The sequence below is a fragment of the Limulus polyphemus genome, unplaced genomic scaffold, assembly GCF_000517525.1.
Source record: "Limulus polyphemus unplaced genomic scaffold, Limulus_polyphemus-2.1.2 Scaffold832, whole genome shotgun sequence".
Classification (NCBI taxonomy): Eukaryota; Metazoa; Arthropoda; class Merostomata; order Xiphosura; family Limulidae; genus Limulus; species Limulus polyphemus.
The window spans coordinates 182,651-197,872 of record NW_013666442.1 but is presented as its reverse complement, the minus strand read 5'-3'; the positions used below and the strand labels follow the sequence as shown (position 1 = coordinate 197,872).

At 36.4% G+C, this 15,222-nt stretch overlaps 1 protein-coding gene across 3 annotated transcripts in view; it reads right to left on the bottom strand.

The window, feature by feature from the left end:
- Positions 1–15,222, bottom strand: part of LOC106460768 (E3 ubiquitin-protein ligase RNF115-like) — a 126,580-nt gene that overhangs the window by 69,896 nt on the left and 41,462 nt on the right. For all 3 annotated transcript variants that reach the window (XM_022387551.1, XM_013920503.2, XM_013920504.2), the window contains exon 3: positions 8,831–8,873. In XM_022387551.1, coding sequence (XP_022243259.1) covers positions 8,831–8,873 — 43 coding nt within the window. The remainder of the gene's footprint in view (positions 1–8,830; positions 8,874–15,222) is intronic.

The following is a 15,222-nucleotide window of genomic DNA, read 5'->3' as shown; positions in this document are numbered from 1 at the left end:
TAGACCACATTTTTGAGACAGTGAAGAAAAAGAGAGGAAGAAAGGAAATGGAAAAGGGGAGGAGGTGAAGAAAAGTGGACAGAATGTAGGCGAGAACCTAAATATCCCATCTATTAGACAAAAATGGAGACCAAAGACTAGTGAACAGACAGATGGGCTTCATGAGGTCAGAATTGACAAGGGTAGTTACCGATGAGACAAGCAATGCCCCTGACATCAGGAAGTACAAGAAGGCCAGGAAGCTAGAATGGAACAGGGAGGCATGGATTCAGCAGGCTTAGGAACAAAATGGTGAGGTTGAGAAAAATAAGAAACTGTAGTAGACAATGCTAGAACACCTCATTTTGGATCTCCAGTGAATCAGGAACACCCCTTAAGACCTCTGGGCAAAGAAATGGGGCCCAATGAAGAACACAGAGAGAAGCAGGAGGGAGAGCATCACATTCCAATAAGCCCCAACAGCAAAGGAACTAAGTAAGGAGGAAGAGAGTAGTAGTAGTATTATGGGGCTAATGTGGTGAAAAGAAGAGAAAAATATCTAACCCAAAACCATGCCCCGAAATATGATGAAGTGCCTCAGACATAAGATGAAGTGACAAGATGTAATGCAGTAGGGTGGTACGAAAGAGTTGAAGACAAAAGAATTGGGTATTAGAAACTGAAGTTTATTTTTAATGTTTTATTTTCCTTTCATGTCCTTTACCACTTATTATCCATCTTGACACACAAAAACTAGTGCCCTCGGGGCATATAACAGTATCTTTGGCAGAGATACGCAAGCCTTTGGTAAAATGATTTTGCACTCAGGTAGTCAGATAAACCTTGTGAACCAAGGCAAAGTTTGGATTGTATTAAAAGAATTTCTTAAACCTTTCAAGCGTGCATTTTAAAACATAAATAATATATAATTAACTAAAATATAAAAGCAAAACTTAAATACCATTTAACTGTCTATCAAACTAATATTTATCAACCAGATAGCCGAAGTCCCACTGCTCGGGGTTGGAACTATAGGGCCATTGTTCCTAAATCCAAAGTTGGTGGCTAAGGAATTTGGACCACAATATATGAAAGTGGATCCTAACCTGTAGCTAAAAAATGATGCATTCCAAGCCCCTGGAATCATGACAAAAATGTAAGAAACACCAAAGTGGACAAATCCTCTCCTCAACCTGAAGAATTCCAAAAGGCAACACTCCAAACTCGGAATGGTAGGATCCTGTATGCTATACTCAACCTGAAAAAACAGAACTCATCCAGTCTGAAATTATGAACACTCAACCTCATTCACCAACCATGTGGACAAGATAAACTCCACTTAACCCCAGAATTATGGGAAGGATGTGGAACAAATTGTGCTCAACCAAGGAATCAGGATGGGACCACTCTGCTTGAACAATGTACTGAACTGATGTTGACCAAAAAGAAGGGCCCCGCTGAACCCAACCGGATAGTGTAGTGTCAAATTTGAACCGGAATAACAAGTAGGCTCCCATGTAGGCTGGTGCCTCTCCTACCAACATCTGGGAAAAACATCGAGGGACCTGGGTAGGAGGGCCTTCAACATTGCCCTCTTCTCAAAGAGTGGAGGAAAGTCACTCAACACTCTGTAAGAATAGCCTCTGTCCACCACCAAAGTGACTGGAAGTTGCGTGTAGTAAGGACTTTCTAACTCCACTAGTAGGAAACAAGGGATAATGTGTTGGGGAGTCCCGAGGAAGAATGCTCTGGAAACAGTGCAACAGGTGAACAATGTTCCCTAAATTTTAAAAGCAAACCGACCCTGATTTATTCAATCTAATGATCAGCAGGGATGGGCATGATCCCCTTATACTTTACTCATGATAGTCCATGAGTGGCAGTCCAGCTTTGTACAATAATTACCATCTGGTCAGCCTCTAGGTGGTCTTATGGAACACCCCATTTTTACAGAACCTGTTGCAACCTAGGTAAAATATACTGTATTAGTGGTTGCTAGTGTGGAATTGGTTTGATAAAAGCACACCTGCCTGGGCAACACTCACCACAGAATGGGATCCCATGAAAAAGAGGTAAAGAACCCTGGAAAATAAAGAAGAGACAATATTTGTAATGAAGATACTCACACCTCCTTACAATCTTGTGGATGTGGTTAAGACAGCAGCTTGGAGTAGTCAAAAATCCTCAGAGGAAGATACTGCCAGATCATGCAAATAATGCGAGATAAAAGTTTTGAGCGAGATCCACACACCAGCCTGTGCAATGTCCTCCAGCAGGCAATTCAACTGGGCCACTAAGAACATAAAAATATGACGAATCTGAAGATATGTGACTTGCAGAAGACTCCTAACCTCCAAAGAGAGCCCAGAATAAGCGATATGGATCAATTTCCATACCCACCTTGACAAGGTAACCAGAGAGAAGTCCCAGGAAACTGAAGGAACCCAATGGATAAAAAGTCATTGTCTAGCACCTCTAAAGTCATTAGTGCAGTAATCATAACACTTCAAGACCTTTAATGGAAATGACAAATGATCGAGATCTGATCAGTATAGAAGTGAGAAATAGTGGTCAGATGAATCGGTGAAAAGGATTTATCCCCTTCCCTGGCTGTCAGTGTCTTAGGGAAGAAAAACCTGTCTGAGGACATAGGTAGAATGATCAAACATCCTGTGTACAATTAGCACAAACAACACCAAATGGCACCTGTTGGTTAGTGGCAACAAAAATTAAACCTTCAGGAAAAGGTGATACATGATACATGGTTCAGATGTTGAGAAAAGGCATGTAACAGCACCTTAATATACCAGTTAGGTAACTGAAACAGTCATTTGAGATGAAGGAACCAAAACTACATGAGGAGCCTGGGGACTCGATTTTTGTCTTGAGTATCTAAAGGTAGTCGATAAGACCACCTTAAACAGTGCAATTGTGAAAGATGCAAAACCCTTTTCAAAGAGCCAGGTCAAAAGATGAATTATGGTTGGCACTTATGATTGAAGTGGGTTCAACCTCCTCTCAATACATCATTGCTGATATTGTGCCATTTCAATTGATAAATGTCAATCGTGGGGTTAAGCAAAGACTGAGACAAATACATGGTAACCTTAGAAATTAAACCCCAATGCTAATAGGGTGATATGATAGGAGTGGTCCAAAGAAAGAAGATCCAAGGATCAAAAACAAACAATTCTGGACCAAGTGTCCCCTTGACTAGAAATGTAAGACACCACCATGGAATTGTCAAAGTGAAGCCTGACAATTTTCTCTTAATAAGCCCAGATCATGAGACATTGCCCACACATAGACTCTGGAATTCCCGACCATTGAGATAAGCACCCCATCCCTGAAGTAAGGCATCTGTGAAGAGATGGATCTCTGGACGAGGTGACAGCAGAGAAACACATACCGTAGTATTGTTCCAATCTAACTACCCTTCAAGGTCGAAGGAAACTAGAGAATCCAGTGAATCACTGTCCATAATCTATTGGTTGCATAAAGGCCACTGAAAGGATCTCTTGTGCACTCATCCCAAAAAAATGAGGGATTCGAGTAATGCCCAAAAAAGAAAAGAACTATCCATGCAGTGGGAAAAGAAGAGGTGAGTAAGAGTTGTACTACCTGTTCCATAGCTTGGAGCCAGATGGGAGTTGGCTGAGACAGACTGAGATACTTTTGAAAAAGATACCCAGACTAACAATATACATTGTGTTGGAGTGAGAATAGATATCTCAGCTCTGATAATGAAGCCTGCCTTGGTTGCTTCTCAAAGTATAATCTGGGTGTGACATTCTGTCAACTGATGAGATGGTGCCAGCAGTAACCAGTTGTCTGTGGAATGGTGTGTGCAAGGAGGTGACAAGAAAAAACTTGTATGATTTGGCAGAACACATGGTGCTGATGCTAGTTCAAAGGGCAAAGTGCTGAACTGCAGCACCTGACCCTTTTGTAAAAACACACAGATTGGGGCAGGATGCCACCACTATGGAAACATGCAGATAGGACTCAGTGACATCAAATCTGGACATTCACAATCCTTGTAAAAAATGCCTATGTACAGTGAGGAATGACTCCATCATGAACCTTGAAGAATCTAGGAATTGATATAGACGAGAAAGATCTATGACTGGATGCCAATCTCCTGTCTTCTTGGGCACAAGAAACAAATAGAAAAGTAAACCCAGACAAACTGGCACAACTCTCTCCACTGTCCCCCTAGAACAACAAAACTCTGATAGCCCTAGAACAAATTTCTGAATTTCAAGGACCTGTGGGAGGTGGATAATGGTGGTGAAGATGTGAACTGAATTACTAATCCATACAAAAGGACCTGTAGTGCCCACGGATCCATGGTTAAGGTTTTCCAAACATCAAGAAATTCTTGGAGCTGAGCCCCATAGACCCCAAAGGCATACAATAGTCACCGAGCAGAGGAACCTCATGGATATGGACAGAATCTATTCTGGGTATTGAGGGTCTGATGTTGGGGGACCCTTGAATATGACCCCCTGTAGAAACCAAGGAAAGTCGAGACACCAACAACAACAGGGATGAGTGCAAAATATGACAATCAAACTAATGTGCATGCTAACAATGGTTCCAACTCGTCATCAAATGGACATGGTGATCCTGAGTCTTCCAACAAAGGTTGGAGGGTAGATAAATATCTTAGTGCTGTATATAGGATGAGAGGAATCTTAGAATTCAGACTCCATTCTAGAACCCCAAATTTCCAGAAGCAGGTGAATTCTTTGAGAGTCTGAATATACGTCCACCTATCGGTGGTAGGTTAAATCACGTAGTTCTAACAACCATGGTGGACAAAGCACAACTGTCTCTTCACTTAACCAAGCGATAAAACTCTCTGCATGAACTGCAATATCAGTGGATGGAGGCAGAGCTAAGTATTTGTTTCCAGACCTTTCAGCCATCAAGGAAAGTGCAGGCTCCAAAGCAACTGGGGAAAGAACCAAAACCTCACACACTCAATAGACCATCTGAAAAGCCACAGAACAAAGGAAGGCACAGGAAAAAGCAAATCTAAATTCTCTCTAGAATGTCCAGGATCGCTCTCAAATGCAGACTCAGAGCTCCCTGGAGGAACACCACCAAACCAAATGTATGTTTCCCTCTCACTATGAATAAGGTCCCTGACAGTCTCATCTGAGAGTCGCCCCCCCCCCCCCCCCCATTGTTGAGTCATGCTAAATATCAGAGGTAGGATAGGAGAGACCTGATTTGCCTCCATGCCAGAAATAATAATTTGAGAATTCATGCCGTATATCAGCTTGCCAAATTTTTTTTTTTTTTCAGAAAATTAACTAGGTAACACAAAGAACACTCAAAGTATCTCCATCGATCATAGTACAGAGAAATCCATCAATGAACAATTTGTCAAGAAAAATTGATAATATTATCTGAATAAGGTGCCTATATAGTACCAGGTTAAAAGGTGCATTCACGTAGGTGGAGAGTGTCACGTGACAGATATTGCCAAAAGCAATTAAGTGGGAAATAAAAGACTAGATCAAGTGAGAAAAATTCAGACCAATGCTTAGATGGGCAAAGAAAGGAAATCCTAACAGTTGAGTAATAGCTGTAGTGTGAGCGGAGATATGTTTTGGAATAATATTTTAAAAAACATTCCCATCCTAGACAATGCCAAGGAAAAGAAAGAAGTTATATCAAGTGCAAGTGCTTAGGAAGGTGTTGTGTCACCTTCCTACTGGTGGAGGGCTATTGTCACACACAATTTTTAATTGGAAATTAGCTCAAGATACAAGTATCATAAGCAAAAGTGTAAGGGATCAAGATATTCTGAGTGCGGAAGTGAGGTACTGTCTCAGAAAATCATAACAAAAATCGTTTTCATACTACATTGTAATTTTGTACATAATACTAAATGTCTTTCAAATGCAAAAATAACATTTAATAATGGGTTAAGAAAGTTAGTATATACTCAATTTTTTTAAGTCCTCTCCTTTAATCTTAAATAATTACTCTTTTGTTCTTTCTATACATCATGTAAGTTTTTAATTTAATGATTTTGTCTTCACTCTTATTCTTGTTTTTAATATTTGAATATGATTTTTATCCATTGTTTTTAAATGAATAACAAATAATAATCAGTTTTATACTTGATATAATCAACAGAACAATTTTGGATAGGATACTGTTTCACTTTACTACTATTGATCTACTGCACTGCTTTTTCATATGGGTCTTCAAAATACTAGCAGAACAGAATTAACTTCACTAAAACTACATTTTTTCTAACATTTCACATTTGAATGTAAGGTGATGCATGTGTATAAGAAACATAAGACAAAGTATTTAAAGGTTAAGATAGTACAGTTAAATTCATTTTCATTTTTTGTAATACTAGAAGATCTCTTAGAAATGAATTCTCAAAGAACAAGCATGTAGTAACAGCAGAAGAATAAGTGAAAAGTTCACAGAAATATTAAACATATTTGCACAGGTGTAGGACATGACCTTTTACACATTGCCATTCAACATTTGTTATGATAGACAAATGTACTTTTATTCTTCACATGAACATTGCCTTGTAATCAGAATTGTCAGAGATATCTAGACATATCTGGAGTACAAATATTTTTGTAACACATCTGACATTTTTTGTACAGCAAACTTGTAAATTTTACTCAAAGCTTGCCATATTTGTGTAGATACAGGCAGTAACTTTGGAATTAAAGTCAACATTCCTTCTCCAATACAGTGTTGGTCCAATGGACCAGCCCCATGCACAATGAGATAAACCAGTAAAATCAAAACAAAATATGAGCTGATGCACTTTGAATCCTAAAGTTGATATCATTTGCAATATTAAATAGAGCCAGAATCAAAATAATTTTATTGAAATTATAATGATCATGAAACTTGTTGAACAATTAAGAGTATATACTATTAACAAAGTAATTATATCTGATTACAAAATACTATTGATAAGAGTTGTTCATTAGAAGTTTGGGGGCAGTTTTGTATCCTAAACTTGGATTTCAATACCTTTAAAAGATCTCAAAAGACCCTCATGCTAATTTTTGTTTCAAAATATTGTTATACAACACTACCTTCAATAAAATTAATTGAAATTTAAAACTATTTTTCAAATATTTGACATTTTTGGAAGTTTGACTGCTTCTTAACAAAAATTCAAAGATCAATGCACTATTAAAAAACTTACTTCAGCACTGTTAAACAAAAGAACAAAAAACAGTCTTCCCCTAATACCTGATTACCAAACAAATATATCAAATCTAATGTAATTCATTAATAATATTAGTGTCCACACTAAGCCTTTGTTATAGCTAAGTTTTTAATGCATTTTAGATGTTGTTTCTTGCAAGATGATTTTAAACATCTTCACACAACTTTCCCAGTAATGGAAGAATTAAGAAAACTCAGTAAGCATATTTAAGACTTAATTATATGTGAAAATTTATCAGCTAGTTTTATATCCATTACAGTTTACCTTTTGTATGCTTTGCAACAACTGCACTGAATAAGAAATTAGTGAGACAACTATGCTGATTAAGCAAAATATCAATATCATTCAAAAATGACTGCTAACAATAAATATTTCATATTGTAAACAATATTTAGTAAAGTTCTATTACAAAGAAAAATGAACTGCCTCATACATGTATGTGCAAACACAAACTGTTTGTAGAATGTAGCAATTTATATATTTATCAATTTTCAACATTTTGTATCATTGACAGACAGACTACAAATATTTAAAGTATGTATGTGTATAATCTCAGTATTCCCAGGAAGAACATTTTTTCAGCAATCTCTCTCAATGAAACTCTAATACTGCATACATGTAAACAGTCTAGGCATTAAGAACTTACTGCCGCAGCTAACATCATATATATACAAACATACTCCGGCAGATAGTAGGGATCTATCAGGAATGGAAAGTACACAATTATTTGGTACTCACTACTGTAAGCAGAAAAATAACAAGGAAGCTATATCTATATAACCACTAAAACTAAATGAACAAGTAAATGGATCTGTATTTAGAAAATTTTTAAATACACAGCAATATTTTTCACAGATGTAAAGTAAGATTCTTCATAAAATATTGTAGAGTTAGGAAAAATCCATAAGTTTTAGTAGTAGATTGTCTGAAAATCAGGTTACTTACATGAAAGGTAAAAAAGAACATCATTCAACAAGTATAGTATATTGGACATTTAAAATTTTTTAAACTATGCACAATGACAGAAAATGCTTGTATTTAGTATTTTTTTCTTTAAAACCCTGAATAAAATATGATAATACTGAGTATTATGACCATTATTGTTGGGCATTAACTTAGTCTTTCACATTAAGTATTCCCCTTTATACATCTTTAAGGTTTGGTTATGAATGAACTATATGAACTAAAACAATAGCTTAAATGGTTTAAAACAGTACAATACTGCACACAAGTTCAGAAATTATGAGAGGGGGTAAATGTTGGTATATAAAACAAACAACTGGAATACATCTGAAAGTAAGGATAGTATACACAAAGCTGTCTGTTTTCAGAAAGCAGTTTTATATTTAGAATATGGTTTCTCATTAACTTTCAACAGAAAAGAAGTCAATGTCTAGAAAAAAGAAAGAAATGGCTGATACACAAATACAAAAAATTTTAAAATCATCACAAGTGTATCAGATAATTTCCTGAGAAGGAAGTCAAAGAAAAGTCTTCTTTAGAACTTAACATTTTTCATTATTACTGGTCTCTATAAACCCTGTTCACATTATGACTAGCTTAATGTATGTATTAAAACCTGCTTAATGTATTTTATATAAGGTCATTTTTGTAAATATTTACCTCTGTAAACTGAGCAGTTGGATCTACATCTTCAGAGTCTTCACTAAGGGGAAAAAAAGAGAAAGTAATCCTCAAAAACTAAAAATAGTAATACAAGCATTATCATGGCCTATATTACATTTCCTTTACAGTGAGCTTATAAATATACATTCTAAAAATAGGTTTACTGTACATAGAGGTCACACGTTTTGTTACAATAACAATTTCTGTACAAAAACGTCAATACTAACAAAATTCACTGTTTGATTATTAAACAATTGAGCATTATGCTTATTACATTATATGGAATATAGATGTTCAAATAAATTTTACAGGATGACACATTTCATTTTATTTTATTTAAAATATTATCATTTTATTTAACTACCCACATAATATGGTACTTAGGAAAAGTGGTCAATGTACAAGAACTAGAAATATCATGCCTCAGTAACACAAAAATGTCTTCATCAGAATTTCTTGACTTACAAGTAACTTTCTATATCGTTGAAATAAGTATATACTGAAATACAGTTTTCTTGAAGTCATAAAGAGTAACAACTATGTTAAGCCATTAGTTCATGTAATATTTTTAAGAATTAAATAAAAGAAATAAAAGCAAAAAATGTCATTCTTGACCAGGATATTCATACACCAAAATACTTTTTTTCAAATGCCATAGCTTACAAGAGATTCATACAAATGTATTTAAACTTGTTAAAACTTTTCATCAAAAGAGAAACTTCCTTTGTTCAAGAATGTTTGGAAAAGTTTCTTTTATTACATGCTTTTGTATACAACACCTAATTACTCATACAGATATGAAATGCAAAGTCTTACTATGCTTTAAGAGTACCTTATGGGCTCTTGGATGTACATATTAAGGTCCAAGAACATTTATGAACATTTAGTTACACATTTAAGAAATCAGAGTGCAACCTATATCATCTGCTCAGTTCAATAAAAGTTAACATTTTTTGTACAGTTGATATACAAACATTACTGTATTTTTAGAAGACTAGAATTACAAAAAAATTATTTTGCTTATTATTCAAAAACATGAGGCATAAGTTATAATATTCCTATACTGAAGATGTATTTCTGACAGGTACTTACTCCCACTCACATCATAGCTATTCTCATTCAGTGCTCCCTTTATTTTTTTCTCATGCCACCAGCCTTTCACTCCCATGCACCCCTCAGTTCACATGGTTTAACTGATTCTTGTATGTAAACTATCATGTGACAAACCTCCACCAATAGAAGCAGCACATACCCACACTACTCCCTCTATCCTATTCTACCTGACTATCACTTTGAGTTTAGGAAGAAATTTAAGCACCAGTTGACAGTGGAGAGGAAGGGTGGGAAGTATGAGCAGAAGTATCTGTCGGAAATAAATTTTCAGTATAGGAAAATTAAAACTTCCGACAAGGTATCTTTCTTCCACTCAAATACATGGCAAGAATCCCACAATGAATAGGTGGAAGGACAAATGCAAGGGAAAAAGTCGAAGCATCCTTTGAAAGCATCCTAAGGACACCCTCTGGATGAATAGAAGCAAGAAAGATGTCCCTGTAATCAAAGCCAGATTGATGTGCATGTACATGAGGCACTAGCTGGGGCCCTCATGGTACCTGTAGCTTATGCTGATTTTTTATTTGTGAAAACGTGGCACCTGCTTATAAGCGTAAAAATTTCTTATCCATTGATATAAAATTCATGCACAAATAATACGTATTGGTCAACAGGCCTTTGTGAAGATTTAAATGATGTAGATATTTAAAAATAATTTGTCCCAAGTGGAGGCCCCTAAACAAAATTGGGGTCCCTAGGCAGATGCCTACTTTACCTTAATGGTACAGCCACCACTATTTCCAAAAGATTCTAACATAAAATCCTAAAGAGTACTAAATTATATTGCAAAACAAGTGCACACAGAGGCGATCATGGAAGTGAATGGTATTGGTTATTGCCACATGTAAGAATAAAACTGAATTTATCACTAGATTCTAAACCTGAAAGGAACAAAATAATCCACTCTTAGTTGCATCATAAAATACGCCACTAATAGAGGGCATTATAAAAATAAATTTTCTAATTATCACATTTTTCTTAATTTATTCATTTTCTTCAAGACTTGCAAAGGCCAAAAAAAAAAGGACAAATATTGTTTGACCTGCATAAATTTATTTTTAAACACCAACAGGGTATTCTAAAAGGCCAATTTGTCTTTAAAATGCCAAACCTGGCTCCCCTGGCAAAGTAGATAACTGAATTATACATTGTGCTTTGTCTTGCACATGCACAAAATATAGAGCCAAGTCAGCTTATTCATAGCTGTGATTATTATACATCCTTTACGAGTAAGGAGGTTCATATTATTAAATAGCAATGGCGTTAATGTGAAATCGAGGCCTCCTTACCTGGCTGGCACGGCAGCAGTGCAGCACTTTTTTGCATTTTTGTAAACGTGTTTTTGCATTTTTATATACGTGTAATACAACACAAGCAGTCCTAATGCAAATGTTCAAGAGTTGTTAAAAGTTGAATGAACTCTGAAACAGCTCAGAGTATGTAGCTGATATATAATAAACAAATAGCACCACCTCAGCCAGTGTTATTACACCATGGCCTAATTATTAGCAAAAATACCAAAGTTTTTCAGCAACCCGAAATTTCATCCCATGGCATGGTTCAAAATCAGCCAGAAGATAGGGTAAATATCATTGAAATTTTAGTTGTTACTTGTTTGGGTACCGTACTGTCCAGCCAAGTAAAAAAACAATTTCTTATAATAATATTAATGATTATGAAGTTAAATCAAAAATAAAATAAAAAACTGATATGCTAGTCTGTTCAAAGCATTCTAACGTTAGACTCGTTAGTCTAACATATGTTTGTACAGTAAATGGAGCTTAGGCTTACCCACTTGTTTACACACTGAGTCATTTATGGTTTTGTTGATCAAAAATGTTCAAAATATGCTCAACTTACACCACATAACTACTAAATAAGTGAGTAAATGTTCATGCCACATCCTGTTAGGCCCGAAGAATGAATTTCATTCTAGCCAAAAAACAAATTTTCATGAAAAAAAACCACCACTCACAAAAAATCACCTAATTTGCATACAAATATCATGCAAAATAGCATGAAATTGATATTTATAGGAAGCTTAAGTTACAAGCTTTAAAATTAGGACTTCTGTACACAAATATTTAAAAAAATTAATTTGTAAATCATATAATATTTGGTATAGGCCCAGGTTAAAGCTTAGGACATAATGGGTCAATTTTTGGCAAGTTTTTGGCTTTCAATTCATAACATTTGAGGAACTTCCTGGAGCCATAACAGGGCTTTGCCCATGGACTCCACCATGGACACAGTCTGTTGTACACATGTGAGATGCAGCCAAGGCGACATAAATGTTTCCTCACTTATATTTTTCCTCAAACCAGAAACCCTCAAAGAATTGGCAGCCCCAAAGAAAGTTGCTGGCTACACCTTTCCTTGAATTCATGGTAAAGGTGAATATGCATGACCACACCTAAATGCAGTGCTGTTACTAGGCATTTGTTTTTTAAATTACTGTCTTCACCTGGGTCATTTGCGTATCACATTAGCCCCGTTCATTGTAAAGTAACTGGGTCAAATGAACAAGTATGCAAATCAACCTTACTACCCAAAAACTTACATGAAAAAATAACCAGACACTAGAGGCGATAGAATGATTAATTATATAAAATATATATACATTGATTAGGTTGTCAAAAAAATCATTTCGTTTTCAAGATGTACATTTCTAATTTTTTAGATTATAATTTTACATCTTTTTTTAACAGAAATGAAGCGTACATATGCTAGTGGAGCGCAGAAGAGGAAAAGAACAGCAGAGGAAAAAGGAAAACTTCCAAAGTTATCGGCTTTGTTCACCCCTGCTGCAAAAGCTACTGCTCCTGATCTGGATACAGCATCAACACTTACTTCCACTCCTGCAAGCACTTCTTCATCTGATCCCCCAGTTCCAGATACACGAGCTCCTTCTCCTACTGAACTACTAGAAGAAATACACAAATCTGCAATGGTAACTGAGAATGTGAATGTGAATTATGATCACGCTCTGACAGATTCAGGACTATGGAACATGAAAGATACTGCTACAGTAAACCACTGGATTCTCAATGGGCCGACAAAATGTTAAAATCACTATTGCGACTTTTCAAACTCCCGCCGTGTGTATGGTGAAGGAAAAAAACACAGACAATATATTTAACAAACAAATTATTCAAACGTGAACTGCAGAATGGCAAGTTTATAAATGTGAATGGCTGCTATATTCACCATACAAAGGTTGTTTGTGTTGCTTTCCATGTCGTCTATTGTCCAAGAAAGAATCTCCTTTCGCTACATCAGGATTCAATTATTGGAAACATAGCAATGTCGTTGTATAGCACGAAAATGTAGAAGAACATTGCAGATGCCTGTTGGAATATTCGATTTGGCACAAAAGAAGTGATTGGGTGGATTCTGCATTGTTAAGTCAGCATCATTCACAAAAGGAGTACTGGCATAAAGTGTTAAAGCATGTGGTTTTTTGTTATCCACTTCCTTGCCTCCAGAGGTTTGGCATTTCATGGGGAGAATCAAACTATTGGCTCCTCAAAAAATGGAAACTTTCTTGGCATTCTAGAACTATTGAGTGAGTTTGACCCTTTCTTGGAAGAACATTTAAAACTGTATGGAAATGCTGGAAAGCAGAACCCATCATATCTATCGGCAAATATTTGTGAAGAATTTATAGAAATAATGGGACAACAGGTATTTTATGCAATTCTCAAAGAAATCAAAGAGTCAAAGTATTATTCAATAAGTGTCAAGTCCACTCCGGACATCTCGCATATTTATCAACTGACTTTTACTGTCCGGTACATTCGTGGAAGTGAGCCGGTGGAACGTTTCCTCAAATTTATCCCCATCTTTTCTCAGTGGGCAAAGAATTTAGCAGACAAGGTTGTAGAGTTCCTGCAAGAGAACAACATTCTGTTATCAAACTGCCGTGGTCAGTCTTATGACAATGCCTCAAATATGTCAGGACGCTACATTGGATTGCAAGCACAGATCCGTGAACTCAATGAATTTGCTATCTATATTCCTTGTGCTGAACAAAGTCTGGACTTGGTAGGAGTAAAAGCAGCAGAGTGTGGTCAACAGATTGTCTCCTTCTTTGACTTTGTTCAGTGTTTTTATTCCTTTTTCTCGGCTTCCACACATTGCTGGAATGTTCTGACGTCATCCTTGGGAAAGAATCATATTGTGGTCAATTGTCTCTCTGACACGAGATGGTCAGCACATTTCGATGCTGTCACTGCTCTTCATGGAGGTTTCGAGAAAATTCAAGATGCACTGGATGCCCTTGCAGTTGACGCTGATCACGAGTGGAACATGACACGAGGCAGAAGGATTGAACAAGAAAATGGAGAAGCTAGACACTATCTTTTTGACAATTTTTTTGAAATGACATTCTGGAAAGAGTGAATAAGTAAAATTTTGCAGTCAAAAAATGTGGACATACTTGTTGCCATTGATCTCCTCAAGTCTCTGAAAGCCTATCTTCTGGAAATGAGAGACAAATTCAATGAATATAAAGCAAAGTCTAAAAGCAGGTGTCCAGATTCGAAATACAGTGATGGAGACAAACGTGCAAGAAAGCAAATTGTGCATCTTACCAGATATGATGGGTCAGCGAAACAGATACTTCTCCACGAAAGTGAAAAATTCAAGTTGGAAACATACCTTCCTATTCTGGACTCTCTGAACTCTCACCTGACTAAACAAGCAGAAGCCTACGGAAGAATTGGAAATCTGTTTTCCATCTTCAGTCAGTTAAAAACAATTGACTGTAATAAGCTTAGTCAAAGGTGTGAAAAATTGGCTAATGCTTATCATGAAGATCTTGATTAGAATGAATTACTCAATGAATGCAAGCAATTAAATACATTAAAGGATGATTTACTGTCTTTTACACAGGGAGGATATATTAACTATGGACCTAATCAGCCCCAGACAACAAGAAGCCTAATGCAGACATCTTCAGTCCTGTCAGAAGTCACATTCCAGACATGAGTGTCAGCAATAGGGGTGATCTAGTACGAAGGAAGCTACAGGAATTCAATAGGAAGGCACCATGGGAAGCATATAGAGCACAATTTTAGCTCCTGGCAGAAATGAAAGGATGGACAGAGGAGCAGAGAGTAGTGTACTTGGGAACGAGCCTGAAGGGACAACCAATGGAAATACTTGGACAGTTGTCAGTAGATGATAGGCACAACTATAAAGCACTGGTAGCAGCTCTAGAATTCAGGTACGGAACCCAAAATCAGTGAGAAGTCTACAGGGCTAGGTTTAGGACG